We start from the raw sequence: 22,749 nt of genomic DNA on the forward strand, positions 1-22,749 counted from the left end.
ACTGAGGAGAAGCGAGGCACATTAAAGTCAGCATTTCATAAGGAATATCCCTTGTTACAGTCGTAAAAATTTCTGCCATGTAATCGAGGAAAAGGCCGTTTTTAACTTTGTACATTAATTAAAAATCGCAAAATCTTGCAGTCGTCTGCTGTAGCTGAGATGCCAGCTTTGTATGACTTAGAAGATTTTCATGGGTGTCTGTTTTGGAGCCGAGAATGACTCAAGCTCGTTCTTGTACCCTTTCTACCTGTTGGAATGCTTACAGAAATGCCATACAATATGGCAGTAGGTCAGGTTTGGAAGAAGTGCTGTTAGACACAACCGAAGTTTGGACTTGTATGGAATCAGGCTGCGGAGTCTTGCCAGCACCCCCTACTTTCCGGCTGGCCTTTTTGCATATGTCGCTTATGAGATCAGTAAAGGTGAGTTCTTCCAATTTGTTTTTGGTTTGAGTTCTTGATTATAAATTTTCAAGGTGCATGCGCCCTCAACGTCCTTGGCGCACTTTTGAGGCACTGTCGCTAAGACTTGAAATTTCTTCGGCTTAGCTTAGAGAAAATTTTGCCTTGGACCACTGCGATTCATTTCCTAATATAATACTTTGGATCGAGAGGGCGGAGATTACAGCTTCCGATAGTAGTAGCCGATATGCGCTCAGGCACCCATGCGTATAGTTTTGATTGACCCAGAACGCATCTGGTATCACGTCTGATGCGTCTGGCGGGAATCTTGATCACGAGGTGGCCATTTGCCCGCAGGCAGGAGACCATTACGAGTCAGTCGACGAGCTATTTGTAATGGCGAGTAACAGGGAAAACTTTTCCCAGTTCTGATTATCCATCCTAAACTCGTTAACGTATCCAGCTGAAGCTGCTTGTGACACGCAATCTCCTCACCAGGAGACATAAGTAATGTGAGCTATTCATATTATATCGTCGACGTAAATGACGAGACGTAAAATAAACCGAATAGGCGGTACTGATTGTCAATTTTAATTCACAATACTAAAATAACACAGCAACATGTCACGCGAGTTGTACTCTGATCAAGGAATAGGCACGAGAAAGGTGGCAATGTTGCTCATTGCAGCTGCAATTCTTTGCCTGCTTGGCTTTTTTCAGAGTTTTGGAGCTTCGCAATATCGAAGCACTGGCGGACGCGTAGTCGATTCCAAAGATTCTGGCACTCAACCAGCTGACTCAAAGGCACGTTGCTTACTTAACTGTGGCGTCCATCGCATGGATCCCAACTGGATGGATTCAAATGGGGCTTTCAAGGTATCAAGAGAACCTGAATACACTGTTCACTTCTACTTCGTTTAAATCATAATTTTAACTCGTTATTTCATGCATGACGCTTAAAACAGTCAAAGTACGTGCAACTATGCAAAATGTTAATTGAAAACGCCATGGAGTGAAACAGCACGTGTCATTGAATATGCAAGGAGGTTTGCATATATAAAAAACACTCAGTGATTTTTACTGCTTTCAGCTGTCTGCCCCACACATTTGCGATTGCAGTGATTTAAAACTAGAGGCTACTCTGAATAGTAGTACAACAGGACAACTAAATAACAAATTTGGGGCTAACCGATCGATAACCGACGTTTTTAATAGCTCTGACTAGGGTGATCACATGTCACATGTTCAAATTCTCGTGTCATTGAATAATACTAAGAGCAATGCTTTGCTCAAGGTGCGAATTGTGGGGATCAAACAAGGAAATGATACGTATCTGTACTGTTTTACTACTGATACATTACGATAAAACTAACTGGGGTATCCCAAGATCTCATTAAATACTTTCCTCCAAGATTGTAATTCTATCTGCGTAGACAGAGACCCATTACTTCTTTCCCACAGGCAGCAAGTCGTCACTCTTGTTTTGAAAAGTGTCTAGCAAGCAATAAACAAGGTAATTTTACTTTCCAGGCAAAAGAGATAATTTAATCTGATACACTTTTTGCTGTGGTCCGACACAACAACAACTTTTAAAATATTTAAATTAATTCATCATGAATTAATTAGAGCAATTAGTGCATAGGAGTCCAATATTGTGGATAGAATGAATACCGAGATCAGACTTCACAAGTGGAAATTTGTTTTTAGTTCAGTTTGAAAGGGCGATAGGCCGGCGTCACTGCGTTCCATTTTAAGGTATCAGTATCCCCAAAATTGACCATTTTTTCAAAAAAAATGGTTTTCGCTTTTTCAGGTAGATCCTTTTACGATCTTCCATTTAGAAAAATAATACGGAAAAAGATTGAGTCTAAAAAGTTGAAAACAGAAACTTTTCTTTGCGTTAATTACCTGTAATTGATAGCTGTCAAAGGGTTGTCAAGAGAAGTAAATTTACATCGCAATCGCGGCCTAGGACGAATACCAAACGTTTGTGTTTGGTATAGTCGACGAGCTGTTCTGAGTGTTCTCCCGCGAAAGTTCGTGTCCCCTTGCAAGTGCGAAGAAAGCACTCGGGGGGAAAAGGTTTCAAAAACATTCGATCAGAATTGAGCTGATACGTATCTGCGTAGGTTCCTGTTTCGAGTTGTTTGCACTGGACAAGAGAGACGTTTGACATTCTCTAAGCGTTATTTCCTTGGGGCTTTCGTCGTTCGAAGGGGTAACGGTAACATCTTCGCTCAATCGATATCACGTGTATTCCCTTTACATTTTGATACGTTGTTTACGAGTGTACTCTTCCGTTGTCTACGGCATCTCTAAAGCTTCGTTTTCACTAGCGACGCAAACACAAGGGCGTGCGTAAACACAATAATTCTTATTTCACCATGAAAATGGCCTTAATGCAGGCATAAGCACAAGCGCAAGGATCAAAATTTTCCTTTTTTTTGTGCTTGCGCTTATACTTGCGTTTGCACTGCAACAAGTGAAAACGAAATACCGCTCAGGCATAACACAAGCACAAGGATATTTACCACACTTGGTTATGTTTGGCCGATGAAAACCCTGGATCCAGATTACCTCGGGCTTAAACAGTTTTACAACATGGCGGAAGACTCGGATGATTTTGCTTGTGCTTATGTTTCCGTCGATTTTCGTTTTCACTTGGGTCATCTCAATCGCTTGCGCTTGCAATTGCGCTTGTGTTTGCGCTTGTGCTTGCGCTTGTGCTTGCACTTGTGCTTGCGTTTGTGCTTGCGCTTGTGCTAGCGCTTGTGCTTACGCTTGCGCTTGTGCTTGCGCTTCTGCTTGCGCTTGTGCTTGCGTCGCTAGTGACAACTAGGGCTTAAACTAAGGCGTTTTGCAAATCAAAAAGAACAACAAAAAAAAAAACAAAACGAAAATTATTTTCTCACTAGCCTGGGGGCATGAACAGTGGAATTCAGATCTTGCAAAGGATACCATCTCGCCAGAGAAAACATTCGCGACTCTCAGTTTGTAACTGATACGAGCTCTATTGGCACAGTAAAATGAGCCTTCACTATGTCGATCAACGGGTCATCGTTTTCAAACTTTTGTGTATTTATCGCATTACATCGGAAGAAAGCCCAGAGTATATTTTCCTTCGTATATCTCCAAACTCGTTCCCACATTTCAAAACGAAAATTTCATCGAGTGAGGCGCACATTTTGAGTTCGTTTCCGGCGAATTTTCGACGTTTGTAGCTGAAATTTGGAGAGAGTGTTGCCCGATAATTAGGGAAAAAAACGTATTGTGTAAGTTTTTGCTATTCTAAAGAAGAGAATACAAGTTTTATCAACTCTCAAAGTTAAACTACGTGTCAAAAACAAACTAGACGAGCAATCAAAATCAGAAACAAACTTGGTGAACCTCTCTACTTTGGGAAATTGGGCGCTGAATTCGGGACACATTTAATTTTAACGAATACACCTTCGTCAGTGATTCTTAAGCTTTCGGAAAATATTTGCGTCTAACGTTCGACCGTAAAGCGGCGCCAACGAGAGAGGGTTATTTGGGGTGCACGGATACCTTTATACACGATTAACAATACACAATATTTGGCACAACTCCGATGTAAAAATGGTAGGCTACCAAAATGAAAAAAAAAAAAAAAAAAGAGCTTAAAACTCGTCCAGAACAGTCAAGAGTTGGTCTCTTCGTCACGTCCTTATCGTACATTAAACTACAAATTCACGTCGAGACATTGTATCCTCTGGATCCTCTTACTGGGAGTTCATCGTTAGGTATACCAATTTTATGCTGCTTATATATAGAGAGGATATTACACGGTGGCGAGAAGATATGAATTTTATGTTCGAGTGGTAAGAACATAAAATTCATATCTTCGAGCCAACGTGTAATGTTCTTTTTATTATATGGAGACTAAATATTGAAACCAATTCAACAAAAGCAAAAGGCGGGAATCGTGACGTCATTGAACGATACGACACTCACAAAGGTGACATACGGAAAATACGCCACTCGGGTCCTGGATGAAGTGGCGTATGGAATCTACGAGTGGTTTAGTTCCCAGTAAAACACTCTTCTCCATATAATAAATGTATATATATTCACCGTAAAGATACTGTTATTGTGTAAGTGACTTTTCTCAATCCGTGCCGAACCAATTTTTACCCGTGCTCGGTATTGGAATAGAACTAGCTTGCAATGGAGGCTCATGCTGGGGAATATCATTAGAAAGGGATGAATCTCATTTGCATTTGAAAACACTGATTTCGTGTATTTTAGTAATTCGGTTATTAAAGCATGGCCCGCCTAGATTAGCCTTTGCTAGTTGCGGGCATGCCCTTTTTTTATTTAAATATGATTTGAAAATAACAAAGTTTATAGAGTGTAAGACTCCCCGCATTAGCCTCAGTTGCAAGCTAGTTCCAGCCCAATACCGGGAATACGAAAATGGTCTGCCAATTCCAATTAAGGTGATTCCTTAGTATTGCATTGTGCAACCCTACTGCGCACAATTTTTGCGTCATTAGTCCGCACACATTTCCCTCGACTACGCTCGATAGCGAAATAAATGCTCCTTTTCTCTTAAAGGAGCATGGTGACCCCCACTTTTTATGTCATAATTTCTATGAGAACAATATCCTCAATAACTGAGAAAAAAATTAGCAGAAATCTATGGCTACTTTTTTAGCAAATGAAATAAATACTACAGAGGGAGACATAACGGGCTCAACAGCGCGTGTCCAAATTGTTTCCTTTAAAGACGGTGCCTACTAAATACAAAGGTTTTTGCGCCAGGTTAGGACCATGCGGAAAAAGTAGATCTTTTCAAGGGCTGTTGAAATCCACAACGAAAACTGGGGGTAGCCACGCATTTTTTCGAGATAATTAGCCTTGAATCTCAACAAAAATGCTGACATCAGCATTTTTCTGAAAAAGAAGAAAAGAATATTTCCTGAGAGATTTCCTTTGAATTCGCCTTTGCATACAGAAAAGCAAACACATTTATAAAGACCTTAAAACTGCATGGTAAATGGTAACATAAAAACCATTTTTGATATGTTTTAATAACAAAATCGTTGCAACAAAGCTCTTAGCGTCTCTGACAGCCTTCCTCGGGCTCAGCTGAAATACAGTCTAAACACCTTTTGCTCACAACCAGAAACTAACCACGTGTCGAATAGGCTTGCCACTTCCATTTCGTAACATAAAATGTAGGGGTAACCACGCGTTTTTAAAAGTTATTCATCTTTTTTGAAAACCTTTTACGGTGCCCGTTACATTTTTCCCTGTCACCTCCCTGCTAAGTAAAACAATTGCGTATCTCGCACTTGTTTTGCGCGCGCACTACGTCATCTGCAGGTACGTGTTTACAATTGGATTTCAGTATAATTTTCGAGAGATAAGAGTTAGTTTTTCAGCCGGAAGACGGTATCAGTTGGTGCTTAGCGATATGCTACTATTGTGGTATTCCTGGTTTAAGCACAGGTTCATTAAACTTGATTTGGTCACAGAGGAAAATTTTGCTTTCATTTTAGTCGTGTATTTGGTAGCGTAGTTGATTGCCTCATTGTCAACCCTAGCGCGCGCGTGGCGCTTAAACCATGCCTTGCGTGATGCGCAGAATGTGTGCGCACCAACAAAAGTAGGCACCGTCCTTAAAGGATAAAAAATGCAGGCTATTTGAAGACATTTTCTCTGGGACGTAGATGAATGAACAATCAAAGAAAGCCAAACTCTCTGTGATATAACACGTTGCATTGAAAAATAATCGAGCTTATTTGTTGCGCACAGAGATTACCAAAAGTCACCTAAATAGCCGTATTTCTCAGCATTGTGGCGGGAAAACAAGGACGGTGACCCCCTCTTTTTACTACGTTTTTAATATCTCCTTGTCCTGTAAGAACAGCATACCAAGTTTCATCGGAAATCTATGGCGGGTTCTTTTACTAGGGAATCACCTTAAAAGTCAGCAGTGAAAATTAGTGCTTAAAATCAGTGAAATACCCTTACCAATTGTCCAAAAACATTTTCTAGGTGCATTCAACACTTTTAATCTTCTCCGAACTCTCACGTCAACTTAAAAGATGCATATGTTCTACTTATCGTTTGTTCCCAAGGAAATACAACTCGTATCTTGACATTTTTGTTATTACTACCTCGGTACTGATTTTAAAACTTGCTGTTTTCTTAGTCATTTCAACGACGTCTACACCCATCTCAACACAATTACTATCGACCAAATTCACACGAACATCGTGCTTTAAATATAATGTTCATACTAGGTGCAATGGGCTCCTGTACATACTTATACAGGGTTTTTTGGAAGTGAAAAACTCGTCATGTGACTTTTCAATGGGCATCAATTTGGTATCATTTTAAAGCTTAGTCCATCTCAACGGCTGCTACACCCATCTCATATTGCCAGTAGTTTTCACCAGTGGTATTGACAGATACCGAATTGGCAGACAACTTCGATTTAGCTTGGGTTCCGACGTCGTGATGGACAATTTTAAGACTGAATTATAAGACCCGCTGTCTCCCGAGACGAAATCCCTTGTGACTTTCTCCTTGTTCCTTGAACAATCACCCATGTACTTCCTGTAGCTCAGTGCAAGATTATGTAATTAATTAACTGTTCCCTGATTTGCGGGAAAACGAAACACGTAGCAACTGTCGACTACAGGTAGCCTGTCAACCGGCATCTTTACTGATCAGTGCCTGTTCGTGTTTGTAATTGCAGACAAATTAGAATTCTACGAAAAAGGCTCAAGTATCGTGGAAAATCAACTTTTATTACCATTTCCCAAGAGAAAAAGGCGTAATGTAAATGGTAAGAAAATGTATAATCAAATATTAATATTTACCTGGGGATACCAAGAATGGTGTTTACTCGCTTGGGACTAGGACGTTGAATATAAGAAGTGGGAGAAAATTGCTTTAAACCTGGGCTTAACGCCGTACTTTTCACCAGCCGAACTGAAAACGAGGTTAGATCGACCAAAGTTAATTAAGCTCGTCATGTCTAACGCTGAACTGTAATACAGGGAAGGTAAGTTTTCGCCGTTTTTCCCGCAGTTTTCCGTCCGAAAAGATCGCTGTAGGGTTTTGCAATCACGCCCTTGCATATCGAAAGCCAATAATCCAATCAGAAATAAAACCAAAACCCAATTGTGACTCGTTCCCACACGTTTTCCCGCGCTTCGTGTCAGTTACATGCATTTAGTTCGAGTTTTGATTGGTTCATGGGATTGTCTTTATACTTTGTGATTGGCTTGAGTGTTTACTTTGGTTTTGGTCGGTTACGAGAGTCAATTTGAAAACCGCTCTACATTGACTTTTAATATTTCGTCCCATGGAAAAGTCATTTCCGGGAATTTAATAGGAAATAGACCGTGTCAAGATGCCCAGAACGATGTCAGTTGTCAAAGTCTCGAAACAGACAGATTCGCAAATATGCGAAAAAAATAAATTACATAGTACTTTGTTATCCTTTCCTAAAGTATACGACCCTATACTGTAGTATGACTGTATCCTAAAGTTATGTAACTCTAGGTGAGGGGCACTTCAGAATTGGAGACAAGGCTGTAATGTATGCATGGTATTTGTGCTATGAAACTGTATTTAAAACTGGATCATTGGATAATGCAATTCGAGAGTTTTCATTGGCTTAGCCATCATGGGTTATGAGCCATTATACCATGCTCCAAAAATAAGGTGAGCGTACGCGCGAGTTTTTTTTGTTGTTGTTGTTGTTGTTTTTAATTTTTGACTTTTTTATTTTAATTTTAGTCTATTTTTCTATATTTTGGGGGCGTTTTTAATAAAACAATTGTTTCATTCGCGCCTGTTGGATATGAGGTGATTATTGCCAACTCATATCCAACGCGCGCTGTGAAATAATTGTTAAATATTCGAAACAGTAATAATAATAATAGGTTTGAAATAGGTTTTAATAGTTTATTTCTTTTACTTACTTTTACCTTGTATATACCAATTTGTATGGAATATGTTAATTAATGTTATGATGATGATAGTAGTATTAGTATTAGTTGTAGTAACCATGATATCATGATTAGATACGGAAACATGTTTTACAGGTTTAACAGACATCAAATTATGTAAATATTATAGCATTTTGTAAAGCTTAGCTCTAGTTTTTGTCACAATAAACACTCCATCATTTTTTTTACTAAAAAAAGAAATAAAATAATAATAATAATAATAATAATAATAATAATAATAATAAAAAACACACACGAAGAACATGCCGATGGCAAGCAAGGTTTCTTTGCCCGAGTCTCTGCAGGGGCGTAGCTGGGGGGGGGGGGGGGGGAGAGGGGGGTTCTGGGGTGCCCGTGACCCCCGACATGACAATCTGGTGAGAACCCTCATCTGGACACAGTGTGACCCCCCCCCCCCTTTGAAAAATCCTGGCTACGCCCCTGCTCTCATGCCACGCTGAGTAATAGCGTACTTCTTCACCCGTGGGCTCTCTGCCAGTTCCCAACTTCCGCAGTTTCTCAGTTTTGCTCAGATGCTTCACTACTCCTGTAAATGTTCGTGGCAGGACGGGTACAATAGTTTAGATTCTCCCACTAATCTGCCTTGTATTCCAACATGCGATCCCTTATCAACTCTTCAGTTTACGTACCTGAAAGGCACAAGTTGATGCGAGCCTACGTAGGTTGTTCACAAACTGATCAATCGTCTCTGTTTCTCCTTAATTTTGCAGTGTAATTCGTAGCGCTCTTAGGTAGCACTAGCTTCCAGTGAATCCAGATGCTTAGGAAGTTTGAGTGCTGTTTTCGTTTCCATTTCGTAGTCTTTCGTAGTCTTCGTATTGCCCATAGGGCCCTTTGATGGCCCTTTGATGTATTTTTTGTTACATATAGATATTTAGATTCTGATATATTGCAGATGGTCGGGCACAAGAAATATGTCCACAAGCTGCAACAAATGCCACCAAAAACAAGTACGCAACTGTGGAAAATATAAATTACTTTCAATATGAGAATTCAAACAGATGGTATTATAACATATCGTGGAAACCCTTAAACGGTAAGTCTAGATTACATTCTAATAGTCCGAGACCAGACGCATTAATTTACTCAATGAATATACAAATGCAAATTTTAATTTCTAAGTCAGCGAGGGCTGCCTGAACTCTGAGTTCAAATGAATCGATTGGACGCATCGACGGCTGCTGAGAACTTTCACATACTCTCACCATGCCAGCTCTCGTCGTAGTTCGTTTTGATCTGCATTAAAATTAACTTTTTGCTTTCTGGCCATTTACGCATTAGAATCCTTTGTGGACTTTACACTGACTGGATATGCCTTCATCTACTGGAATAACTATTTACGGAGTAATGCGATAAGATACATAAGGCGACAAAAGGTATCAAGAATTTTATTTTGAATGTTGTTGTTTTTTTAAGTGATTCTTCTGTTGCCACTATTAATTACTACTAATACTGCTACTAGTTTGCTGGTTCTACGTTCTCCTGCTAATTCAGTGAATTTCTGACGCCACCACTTCTTTCTCCTGTTCACACTACTACTGCCCCAGTTAATAATGCGGCTACATAAAGTCGCTACTCCGCCCTATATCATATCTGCTAAAACCAAGATATTCGCCAGGCATTTAATAGAAAGATCCCCTGTTAAATATCATCCAGACCCACGATTAATTAACCACCTATACTGGTTTGCCCGACTCCGCCAAATCGATCGTATGGAAACGTAAACGACGTCTATCCCCATGCAATCCCCATCTTACGCACACGGAAATTTTCAAATCTACTAGAGGCAGGGAGGTGTACATTTTATCAGGGCCGGGAAGACAAAGAACGTCGAACGCCATCGGGTTTGCGAAGCATCAGACATTACTCTCAGCTACTAACACTAAGCAATGAGGTGCACACTGTTAAAGTCGTTTTGCCCCTACTGAGTGCTTCTTTCCTCCTGCTTAAAAAGTAATTTTCGATACTTTTGGATATATTTGAAATACCTTCTTTATACTAAGCCCTTTTAAACCTGGGAATGCAAACGGGGTAATTATATATCAGTGAATAGACATAAAACTAGGAAAAAATTATTCCCAAATCATCTTGAAACATGAAGTATGACAAGCTGTATGGATGCTGCTTTGAGGTTTGTTAACTTGCTGATAACTGTTTGTTTGTTTGTTTATTTCTTTGCGCTCTCGAAGAACGAGACGTACGTTACCTATGATGAACCTGAATCAAGTATCGTAAACAACGACTTGTATTTCAAATTTTGTGTAAGTATTATAAGAATTGCAACAGTGACAGAAGTCTTCAGCGGTTTTGAATTTTACTTATTAAATTTAAATTAAATTCAGCGATGTAAATTTTGTGTATTCGGGTTCGGAGTACCACTATAGAGTGCGCAAATGAATCAGGACATATGCTTTACACAACTGCCTTATTAGAACTGAACAAAGCTAGTCTTATGTATAATGATATAGTGGTATAATCACGTGATTGCGGCCTAGGGTGTTCTAATCAATGATTACCGAGACAATGACGTTTGGGCTTAAAATGATGTCATGCATCCAGATACATGGAAAGAGTTTGTTATTTGATTTACTCGCCATCCTTCAACAAAAGCAGCAATTAGCTAGTTAGTAAGCCTGTTTTAACGTCAATACCGCATGGATGAATAAATTTTCAGTTTTGGCTATTCTCTTCTTTTACCATTCGCTCTTGTGTGACAAACAATGGCAGATCGCGTCCCTAAATGTTAGTGAAAACATAAATGTGAAAACAAACTTGGTGACCGAAAAATAAAACAGCTCTTGAACTTGATTGTCGCAAAATATCGTGTTTGCCAGTGTCTCGCAGATCAAGTATTTGACCGCCCTCGGCTTCCGCAAATAATTGATCTGCTCGCCACTGAAAAATCATAATATTTGGCTCGACCTCGTCCAATATTTGTGAATTATTTGTATTACAGAGGCCTTTGGCCTCATGCGTCTCATGGCGCCATAAGGACTGATCAAAACGAGTAAAGTAGAGCCAAAAGACTGTTGGAAGAATAATCAGCGTGATCCCTGGCATCATCCAGTTGATGGTTTGTTTAGATGAAATAAATGTATTATATTTTGTGAGTGTTTATTACTAACCCACTGACTTTTCTTTTCTTTTCTTTTCTTTCTTTCTTTTTTTTTTTTTTTTTTTTTTTCATTGTTTCCGTGATATCTAAAGGTTATTGCTCTTCCTTGTCAGTCGATCGCAGAAATTCATTTAAATGGTAAGTCAGCTGACAAATATGGGTACTTATTAATTGGGAGTATACGTTTTGTATCTTTCAACTGTGTTGGCAAATGATTCCGTTACTTGATCGCTCTTCATGATATCCATATCGCCTAAACTTACGGCGTCCGTTTTACTTTAAACAGGCATTTCAAATTAGTCAAAATCTTATGTGTAAAATTGTTCCTAGATAGTTTTATTACCATTAATCAGTCTTAATTTCAAAGTTATTATTTCTTTATTTTTTCTATTTTCTTCTTCAGAGACAGTACATCCAAGAAATGTTACACAGACAGGTAAGGCCGTCGAAACTAACATTGTGAAAGTTATAGCGGAGCTCCTGCGAGCCGACGAAGGTGCGCTAGCAGAGCCCAATACTACAATTCCTGGTAACCCATCGGACTAAAAAAACCTTAGGTTGTTAAGTGTCACGTTCATGCTCCATGATTACACATTCCTTCATGGCTATAATATAACCGACTGTTATCATGATTTTAATTCATTTGGTAATCATCCAGCGACCAGTGTACATTTGCCTTACATGAATATGATATATCAACCTAAAAAAGATGCTTTGTGTTTTTGTTTAGGTATATCAACACCTACACCTACACCTACAGGTGAGCTAAATAGAAGGAAGGAAAAACAGAAATAAACCGCACCTGAATAGATGATTGGGAGGTTCAATGGCCTTACCACCGTTACCGCGTTGCTTGTATTACCGATCGATACTGATCTCGGGGTCCCGGTCTAGACGCACATTTTCATAGGTTTTTGTATACTTGCACAGTTGTCCAAAAGACACAAACTGCCTCACTTAGGTTGCTAAATGGGATAAGGGTGCCGGCGAATTGCAGTTATAAGCAAAACCTGAAGCCCGTGTTAATTGTCCTTCCCCTTTGACTTTAAAAGCACTAAGGTGATTTCGATTGTTCTGGCAATTCTAACAAATAGAGTTAGAAGGTATTTAATTGGTTCATTGGTTAGCTTTATTATATAGAAAGCTGGCGGTAACCTGGTTAGCAATATGACATAAACTACTTGCATCAACACGTATATACCTATTTTCCAGTAAGAGTCCTCGATGAACACTCAGTAGCTACTTATTCTTACTTACAAAAGCCCCGGGATCATTCCCTTCCCTGAAGCCACACGAGTGTTGGTCATCTGAGTGACAGCACTAAAACAGCAGGATTCAGAAATTAAGTGGAGACCAGGCCGAGCCACGCATTGCTTTATACTTGGGATAAAACTGAATAACTCCCGCCCAGGGCTTTATATCGCACAGGTAGTTTTTCAACTTTAACATTAGCAAACAGTCCCGGTAGCTGTATTGTTTTCATTTTTATTTCGCTAGGTTACAGTCTAGCCTACAGAACAGGCGGATTTGCGGAGCAAAACGCGAGGCTTAATCCGCCTGCTCCTGAAGGCTACGCTTTTGCTGCATGTACAACTAACGCGTACTAGCGCGAATTCTAAAGGTGTAAATCTAAATTAATATTAGTGACATTATCTCAAAGTTCCCTTTCATTAATGATTTTGTTTTCTTCTTTTTTAATGAAATCAACCAAAGATTCTCCTACAATCAATAAAACAGGTATTTATGCATTCAAGGCTTAACGTTTCAGATTGTGTGTAGGAAATATGTCTGTGGGACGATTTGTAAGTTTAAGCGTTATTTCTCAGTTTAGCCAAGATGATGATGATGATGATGATGATTATGCTTGTGACACGCGAAAGGCGAAAAGTAGTATTTTTTAACGAAAATGTGTAATTGTGAATTATTCACACTCTATTTAAATAGCGTCTTTGCCTCAATATATAATAGGCATGGCCTTTGCCATTACCTACCTATGGCACAACCTTACAATTACAATCACTTTCTTCCTTTATTCAATAGTATACGTTATAATTGTCATCGGAACCATGGCAGTTATCGCCACGACTGCCTGTGTACTTCGTTACAAGTATTTCCGTAAGGGAGGCAGCAGACATTCTGGTCTGTCATCTTGTCCGGCAGGTTTGTGTCCGCTTTCATGTTATTTGAGATCAATTTTGTAAGTCTTTAGTACAAATGAAGTATATGGCCGTTGAACGAGTTATGGCCACCTCATGTATGTTATGGTAATACATACACATGACTTTGTTACATGATTAATCCTATTCACAACGGTCAGTCGCGTGAACGCAGCAACGGAGCTTATATTCCCTGCGTATATTCCGCCGAATCCCATTCACCTCTAACTCCATTCCATTGTTTATTAACCGATCAGGTACGAGTAGATGACTGGTGCGTGAGTCCAGACTAAATCCTTTGGATCGGATAATTTTGATGGCCATACTATAAGTTTGAATTTCTCTGCGTAAATTCTTGACTGATTTCCCTGAATTTACGGGTTATTTACAGGTTCAGTCCCTCTGAGATTGTTTAGCTGCATGCGGTTCAGTAAAAAAAGAGGAAATATTACTTCTTGCAATCACCATATCTTCTTACACATGCGCGGACCATTAATGCAAAAAAATTATTATGAAGAAATTAATGAATACTTTATTTTCAGACTTTCGTTACGACGCTTTTATAATATTCAACAATAGAGACCAGAGCTGGGTGGATGGAACCCTTCTTCCTATCCTTGAGGTGGAACATGGCTTGAAATGCTGCGTCCATTACAGAGATTTTGAGCCTGGGAAACCTTTTGTGGAAAACATGACTGACAGTGTCCAAACAAGCAGAAACACAATAGCGGTGGTATCCAAGAATTTTTTCACGAGCAAGTTTTGCAAATATGAGTTAGATCAAGCTATTTACAAAAACGTTAAAGAGGGATATAACAGTGCGATTGTCATAAGAATAGATAATGTATCCAAAGACAAGCTCCCTAGCACTCTCAAAAATAAGTCTTTCGTCGATTATTCCAATTCAATCGAAAGAAAGACTTGGCATTTGAAGTTAATTAAGGTTTTAAAATCAAATCATATGGAAATAGAAGGCAGGGTGTAAGTTAAGATTGAAGCTGAAGTATGTTTTACATCAGTCGTAAAACACTTGGCAAGCTCCGTAATTAATCGGATTTATAAACGCGCAGAACACTCACAGGTCATTCTTAGTTATTTTATAATTACTCGTAGATGTTTAGCACAGAGGGCCACTGGTTTATCAGTTCATACTATCATGTGTCACCCTCTCAGTAAAGTTTACTATTATTATTATTATTATTATTATTATTATTATTATTGTTATTACGCCCAGTTTGCCTTCCAAATTAAACGTCGCTGGTGTTCTCAAAAATCCCTCACGTTTTAAGAAGGCATAAAACAAAGAGGATAATACATGGGCGCACGTAGAAATATGAAGTAGAAGTATGGAACATCTCTACGAGTGTTCAACTCGACATCTCACGATTGAGCGCAGCGAACGAGTGAAATATAAAGTTGAACACGAGAAGAGATATTTCATATCTACAAGCAACCATGTTTCATTTGGTTTATCATATAAACAAATCGATAACGTTTTGGACGATTTTCCAAAGATTTCCGAAGATTTTCGAAGATTCCCCAAAGTTATCCGAAGGGTGCACGAAAGTTTCTGAAAAATTTCCGAACATTTTCGAAGATTATCGAGGACAACCGAAGATTGCCGAAGACTTTCGAGAAAGATCCGAATATGTTTCTATCATACACCAACAAAAGGACAGTTTAAGGAGTCAAACATGATATCAGTGAAGTCATCAATATTTTTACTACCGAGGATATGGAAAATACGCCCCCCGAGTCCCGGATGTGGTTTCGTATGAATTTTACGAGTGGTGTATTTTCCAGTAAAACGCTCGTGTTTATATGTTAAATAGCTTTGCCCCTTTAATGTATTAAGTATAATGTATATAATATAACTCGGACAATTCGCAGAATGTTGTTTAGGATCCTATTTTGCTGACAACAAAATGTTGCTCTGTGTAGCTCCCTAGACAAGTTAAAAAAAGGAGTTTAACAATGTTTTTTCATTTTCGATAACGACGTTTTGGACGATTTTCCAAAGATTTCCGAAGATTTCCGAAGATTCCCCAAAATTGTCCGAAGGCCACACGAAAGTTTCCGAAAATGTTCCAAAAAATTTTCCAAGATTATTGAAGACAACCGAAGATTGCCGAAGACTTTCGAGAAAGATCCGAAGATGTCTCGATCATACACCGAAAAAAGGACAGTTTAAGGGCCAATCATGATATCAGTGAAGTCATCAATATCTTCACTAGTGAAGATATGGAAAATACGCCACCCGAGTCTCGTATGAATTTTACGATTGGTGTATTTTCCAGTTAAACACTCGTGTTTATATAATAAGTAGCTTTGTCCTCTTAATGTGTTAAGTATAATGTATGTAATATAACTCGGACAATTCGCAGAATGTTGTTTAGGATCCTATTTTGCTGACAACAAAATGTTGCTTTGTGCAGCTCCTGAGACAAAAAAGGAGTTTTACAATGTTTTCTTCATTTTCGCTTAGTTGTTAGACTTACCTTAGCAAAGGACTATACTCAATAGCTTGTAACTGAACAACTTTCTCAAGTTTGGTCATCGAATCAGGGACAAGAACAACAACAAGCTTTATTACCAGATTAAAAGTTTAACCTAAATTTAGCTATTATTAACCGAGCAGGAGGTCTGTATGGGAGAATCTTGACCGAGGTCGTGAGTACAGACCGAACGCAGTGAGGTCTGTACACACGACCGAGGTCAAGATTCTCCCATGCAGACCGACTTAGCTCGGTTAATAAGATGTTTATTATATGGCAAAGAAGAAAACTATAATTCGTTTAATGTAACTAGTTTGCTGACATTTTGCTTGCGGACGGCGATGAGCTTAACTTAAACCTGCCGAAATTTGCTTGTCCTCTTTACTTTTTTATTTGTCATCAGGCTTTTTGGCACTTCCATAAATGACTGAGAAGAAAATAAAAGAAAATGGTGAACATTTTTGTATTTTAGTTTGCTACTTTTTCAACTCAAAATGAAATCGGTCTAGATGCCGGTCTAGACGGGAAAATCTAGACCGTGGTCAATATCGATTTCAGGCAATCAATTTCGTGAATTCGGTAGTTCCCAGTCCTTGTGAGACACAGCCATATAATAAAACTTCTACTAAAGACACAATTGGGGTTCTTTTATATGTTATATTCTTATATATCTCAAGCTCATTAATAGTTCATCAAGTAAAAACAAAGGAATTCATGACTTTGACTGTTTTTGGATCTCTGGCCTTATTAGCATAGATCTTTAAGATTTTATTTCTCCGTTTTCTCGTTAGTTTAAGTTTCGATTGAAAAAGCATGATATCAAGTACTCAAGACAGTGTTTGACCACATTCCCAAACGCCTTAAAGTTCGTCAAAAATTCTCCGCTACGAATCGTAGTTTCACCTCTGGTCTCGCGTGTTTGGAAACGTGATCAAACGTGACCTGACACTTGGTCAATAACCCATATATCGCTAGCTCCGTGAGCGGGCAAGTAGTTATATGAATGCCGATTTTAGGACTTCGTATAACGGGCCAAATACCCTTCAATACCCTCGCCGGGCCTCACCTCGAAAAACCCGATTTTCAAGTACTTTAATAGCACTTTCTATTCAAGCCCTCTCGCGAGCAAATTTCATGTCTCCCTGCCCTCGGTAAATCAAAAAAATCCTTCTGCCAGAAAACACTTCGCAGAGCCGGCTCATGATTAAAATATACTCTTTCCAGGTCTCTAGAAATCAAAAAATGCTTCGTTTCAGAAACAGCATAAAATGGACTGTCCCAGGCCTCCACAAAAAAAAAATCATTCACCATTTGCAAAACAGAGCTTTTGAAAGAAATCGAAAACATTGGTAGTAATGAATGTGAAAAATTAAAATTATTTTAAAAGACCTAACTGTAATATAGTAATGATCAATAAATCAGAATTGAGTAAATTGTCAAAAAAAAACAATTAATTGATCTATTATTAGAAGATCAACAAAAATAAAAAAAACCTATTCCAGCACCTCGTAAAAGTATTAAACAAATGGTACATAATTATGAGGAAAATATAATTGCACCACCTCTTGAATTTAGAGATAATCAAAAACCAATTCCAAAACCTAGAACTATTAAATCTAAAAAACCAATTCCTGCTCCAAGAACTAAAATCACACCTATTAAACAAGCTCTAAAATATTCAGTTAAAACTTATGAGATTGATTTAAAAAATAAAAATGATCCAATAATTCAATAATAATATACATAAAAAATTACTCCATTCTGATTGGCTGAGAGCAGTGCAGTTCAAGTGTAACACCAGTGCAAAAAGTGTAACACCGGTGCAAAAAGTGTAACAGCAAATTACACATCGTAATTCTGGATTATAATTGGCTGAAAGACAATAGGAAATTTTCCAAGCCAATGATATTACGTAAAATGATGACGAAAATGTGTTGTGGAAACTTTGAAAAAAGTTCTCTCGAATGCGAAAAAATGGCTTCAAGAAAGGTCTTCCGGCACTTGCTCCGCGCAAATCTTTTCATGTTTATATTATTAATAAGTAATCATACCGTTTTTCTCATTCAAAGCGGCTCATGCAATTTCAACTTTTTGGAAAACTCACTCGTGCAAATTAATTCCAATTACCTATACTTACAAAATACTAGACAGGCAATGAATGAGTTGCCAGTAATCGGATACCCGTGTTTGCGCGAAGAACTCTGGGATCGTCAGGGGGCAAACATTGCTAGTCCCTAGAAGGAAATGTATGGCGAAAAGTTGTTTCGAGGTACGAGAAAACGATTTTTGAGAGAGATCAACGCTTTTTCACTGTCTTTTTTATCGCGAATGGATTTGGGCAATGTTTATATGTCGAATATGTAAGTTTAATTTTTGTTTGAATAACCGTGAAATATGTGACAAAATCTACCGATAAACTCCGTTGCTTGCGTGAGGTTTATTGTGAAATTTACATCGCGTAATGGTGTGAAAATATTACAAAATTAATTAGGTATAAATCGAGAGAAAATAACCCCTTTTAAGTTGTATGTGTATTTTCTTAACTTTTACATAGGGTTTTCCATCTCCAAAGACGAATTTCTGATGAAAAGTTTTTAAGACTATGACAATTCATGAAGGACCGCCATATTTACAATTTTTCCCGCGAAAATTTTGTCCCTGCAAACCGCGAAACTAGTACCCAGGCTTCCAGGTATTAAAGTCCCTAATGATATGGGACAATAATTCTATCTTTAGAACAAATTGCGCCATCGCCTGCGGCACACGCGCGTACATGCTGCGAGGATTTTTGCGGATGTCGCACGGGGGAAATGGCGTCCGAAATTCCCGAAATGTTTCATGTTTTTGGCCCACAACTCAACGCGTTTACGTCTGTTGGGATTTTGCTTAATTATTTTCGTCGTAAGCTGCTCCAGTCTGAGTGAAGTAAGACAGTGTCGAATTTAGGTACGTTCCGCTGTAAGCTTATATATATCGCTGACCAAGTTGTGTTCCGACGGATGCTTCTTTTACATGAGCTGTACATTACTCCACTTTAAATTTCACATATGTTGAAGATTATCAGCTTTTCCATTACACAGCAAAAAACTAGCTGGATATATATAGATATAGCAGAGCTTCAGGACTTCATAGTTTCCTAGCTCCTCTTGCCACACGCTTCCGAGGAATTTGCCAGTCTATCGCGACTGAAAAGTAAAACAAAATAATTGCTAGTTTGGTCAGTTTGAGTTTCGCCTGAATTGTAAGCAACGCTTGATGTTTTATCAAGGCCCAATGACTTTACGATCGTAGATACTGCTCAGTTTTATTAGTGTAAAAATCCAATAAATTCTCTGTTGTCGATGAATGAGAGCGCCCGCCGATGCGTGTTGACAAATTGTACTTCCGCTGCACTTTCATGTGAAAGCGTACATCTAACTCAAACAATAACTCTATAGTTTTTAAATATGTTTAAGATTGATAAATGTTTGAGAACATATTAAAAGCTAAGCTGAAAATATGTGAATAAAGCAGAAATAATCAGCAAAGTTACGATGACGCATTCTTTAATCAACTTCGAATAACGATTTCGATTTTGTTTATCGAGTTATCAAAACTCCCTGTTGAAGCCCTGATTTTTTTTTTCAGGCTTCTTCTTTCCAGTTGCTTAAATTGGAAAATTTACTGCGATGATCACACTTCACTTTCATCTACTACCGCAGTTCAAATATGAATTATTTCATATATACTTCACATCATTTCACTCACGGGAAGATATGAACTCAATTAATTGACCTCGCTCCCAATGTGTGGCTTCATAGCTCAGTTGGTTGAGCATCGCACCGGTATCGCGGAGGTTACGGGTTCGAATCCCGTTGAAGCCCTGATTTTTTTTTATTTTTTATTTTTTTTTTTTCAGGCTTCTTCTTTCCAGTTGCTTAAATTGGAAAATTTACTGCGATGATCACACTTCACTTTCATCTACTACCGCAGTTCAAATATGAATTATTTCATATATACTTCACATCATTTGACTACGGAGTCCGGGAATGGTGCGTGCGTGAGTGCCATGGCGTCTTACTCGGTGAAAAGGCTAAATTTTCGAGTACTACAGTTGGTTTTCGAAGTACTTGTGCTTCTCTCAGCAAGTTATTACGATCATAACTTCTCTGATAGCGATTATATCGGAAATTTGGGTAGATATCAGCAGCAATGTGTTACGGCAACAAAGTAAGGCCCGACGAGCGCGGCCATTTTGGGACTAAAGGCAGTTTCAGCATTCCAACCGAAGAACTTCAAGCGAAAATTCTTTCACTCTGTGATGAAATATACTACACATGGTGTTTCAACTTTCAATCCTCGTATTTTGGAGCTCGAAATTTTTAAGGCCTATGATGTAAACCCGAATCCTGGCCCGACTACTCCAAGTGATAACAAGAATGACAAGACAGTCAATTTGTCCAAGGTATGTTTACCAGGAAAAGGTCTCAGACTAGGACAGTGGAACGTAAACAATCTAACGGACACTAAGTTTGAGCAGATAAGGTTATTACTAACCACTAGACGTCAAGAAATCGATGTGGTTTTTCTCCTCGAAACATTTCTTAAACCAAACAAACCTGACTGCGTTCTAGAAATACCTGGCTACACGCTCTTCAGGAAAGACCGGCAAGGAACCAAGAAGGGCGGCGGAATTCTCGCCTACGTTGCTGACAATCTAAAAGTCGAAAGAATTACAAGCCTGGAAGAAATGGATCTAGAAACCGTCTGGTTACAAGTCTATCCCTATAAATCAAATCGCCCGATACTCACAGGAGCTGTTTATCGCCCGCCTTCTTCAACGGCGGACACGGATGCCAAACTGGAGCTTAACATTGAAACAGCTTATTTAAGAAACCAAGAAATGTATGTGTTTGGAGACTTTAATATAAACTTCTTGGATACATACGTCTACAAACATCATCGATTAGCGAAGGCATTAAAAAGCCTAAATTTAAGCCAACTCGTGCACAAAGTTACACGTCCCGTGAGCTCAACTTGTCTCGACCATGTCTACACAACGCATCCTGGTTTTGTTACTGAAATCTCTGTACCAGATATTGGTCTTTCAGACCACTTGCCAGTTCTTATTAGACGTAAATACTCCAAAAAGCAAAGAGATCAAACCCACAGTACCATAGAATATCGTGACTTCAAAAATCTAAATACAAATGAACTATTACATGATCTACAATGTGCCCCATGGGACATTGCCTTTGTTTTTGATGATTTACACGATGTTTTGATTACAATGGAAACAATGCTAAATGACGTTTTGGACAGGCACATTCCACTAAAATCTAAACGCGTCAAGAAACCGAACCAGCCTGCTTGGATGACTAAAGAGATCTTGTCGTCTATGAAAACAAGAGACAAGCTGTTGAAAACGGCACGAATTTCAAATCTGCCTGCAGACTGGGAACGCTATACGCATGCAAAGGGTAAAACTACAAGTCTCATCAAAAAAACAAAGAGAAGTTTCTTCCGCAAGAAAATCGACGAAAACAAAGGAAATCCAAAAGGAGTTTGGCAAGCACTCAAAACATTAAGTGGGACTAGTAAACCTCGAGTTCGCATCGATGAATTAAACACAGGAAACAACATCGTTAGTGACGAAGCTTCCATTGCAAATGAGCTTAATCAGTACTTCGTAAACATCCTAGATCAAATTGGCAAGGAAAACGACGCTGGCGTAGAGTTTGATGACACCAAGCTGAAAAATTTTGTCTCTTCGCGATTGAATGATAATGTGGCTTTCAACATCCCTCCAATAACGCCTAAGTAGATCATTGACACCATAGGGAAAATCGCTTGTAACAAGGCCTCTGGGCACGATGGCATAAGTATTCGTGTACTCAAAATTATTGCACCAGCGTTTGCAAGTCCATTATGCAAATTGCTGAACCTTTCAATATCGACAAACAGTTTTCCAGACCGTTGGAAAGTCGCAAAAGTTACACCATTGCACAAGGGTGGCGCACGAAACGATATCAACAATTACCGCCCGATATCAGTTTTACCTGTCTTTTCGAAGATTATCGAAAAACACGTAGCCAGCTGTCTTCTTAAGTTTTTACATGACAACAACATGTTATATGAGTATCAATCAGCCTTCAGGTCAGGTCACTCTACAGAAACAGCTCTAATCAGACTTACGGATCACATCCTGAAAAACATGGACAATGACGGAGTGACCGGTCTGGTATTTATAGATTTTCGTAAAGCTTTTGATGTTATAAATCACGAACTTCTTCTAAAAAAGCTGTCTATTTACGGTGCAAGCCCTCCGTCTGTTGCCTGGTTTCAATCGTACCTGTCTCAGAGAAAGCAATTTATTACATTAGGGAAAACCACATCTGAACAGCTGACTATCAGACAGGGCGTTCCCCAGGGATCAATATTGGGACCGGTGCTCTTCCTCCTGTTTGTCAATGACATGCCTCTAAACGTTCACAAGTCAACTATGGATATCTATGCAGACGATACCACCTTGTCTTTAAGCTCAGACTGGAAAGCTATTCCTGCACTAAACAAATCATTAACAAAGGACTTGAC

At 38.8% G+C, this 22,749-nt stretch overlaps 2 protein-coding genes across 2 annotated transcripts; both read left to right on the forward strand.

Annotated features, from left to right (window-relative positions):
• The first annotated feature begins 653 nt into the window (after nucleotides 1-653).
• LOC110067885 (uncharacterized) lies at nucleotides 654-16,891 on the forward strand. The gene is made up of 12 exons (XM_020775228.2): nucleotides 654-1,277; nucleotides 1,863-1,914; nucleotides 7,129-7,218; nucleotides 9,306-9,446; nucleotides 9,692-9,786; nucleotides 10,600-10,671; nucleotides 11,618-11,663; nucleotides 11,929-11,961; nucleotides 12,256-12,285; nucleotides 13,239-13,262; nucleotides 13,566-13,685; nucleotides 14,224-16,891. Exons 1-12 carry the CDS (start codon nucleotides 1,023-1,025, stop codon nucleotides 14,664-14,666), a joined length of 1,401 nt encoding a protein of 466 aa, XP_020630887.1. The 5' UTR covers nucleotides 654-1,022; the 3' UTR covers nucleotides 14,667-16,891.
• Nucleotides 16,892-20,476: 3,585 nt separating this feature from the next.
• Nucleotides 20,477-21,979, forward strand: LOC149102235 (uncharacterized). Its single transcript, XM_089274546.1, has one exon. It carries the CDS (start codon nucleotides 20,477-20,479, stop codon nucleotides 21,977-21,979), a length of 1,503 nt encoding a protein of 500 aa, XP_089130672.1.
• The last annotated feature ends 770 nt before the right edge of the window (nucleotides 21,980-22,749 follow it).

The sequence above is a fragment of the Orbicella faveolata genome, unplaced genomic scaffold (assembly GCF_042242905.1).
Source record: "Orbicella faveolata isolate gen_17 unplaced genomic scaffold, um_ofav_v1 contig_36, whole genome shotgun sequence".
Classification (NCBI taxonomy): Eukaryota; Metazoa; Cnidaria; class Anthozoa; order Scleractinia; family Merulinidae; genus Orbicella; species Orbicella faveolata.

Coding starts and splice junctions, on each gene's coding strand:
- LOC110067885 (XM_020775228.2), top strand. CDS start 1,023: ATGTCACGCGAGTTGTACTCTGATCAAGGAATAGGCACGAGAAAGGTG. Junction 9,447..9,691: donor ATCGTGGAAACCCTTAAACG/GTAAGTCTAGAT, acceptor TTTACGCATTAG/AATCCTTTGTGGACTTTACA. Junction 13,686..14,223: donor TCTGTCATCTTGTCCGGCAG/GTTTGTGTCCGC, acceptor CTTTATTTTCAG/ACTTTCGTTACGACGCTTTT.
- LOC149102235 (XM_089274546.1), top strand. CDS start 20,477: ATGAAATATACTACACATGGTGTTTCAACTTTCAATCCTCGTATTTTG.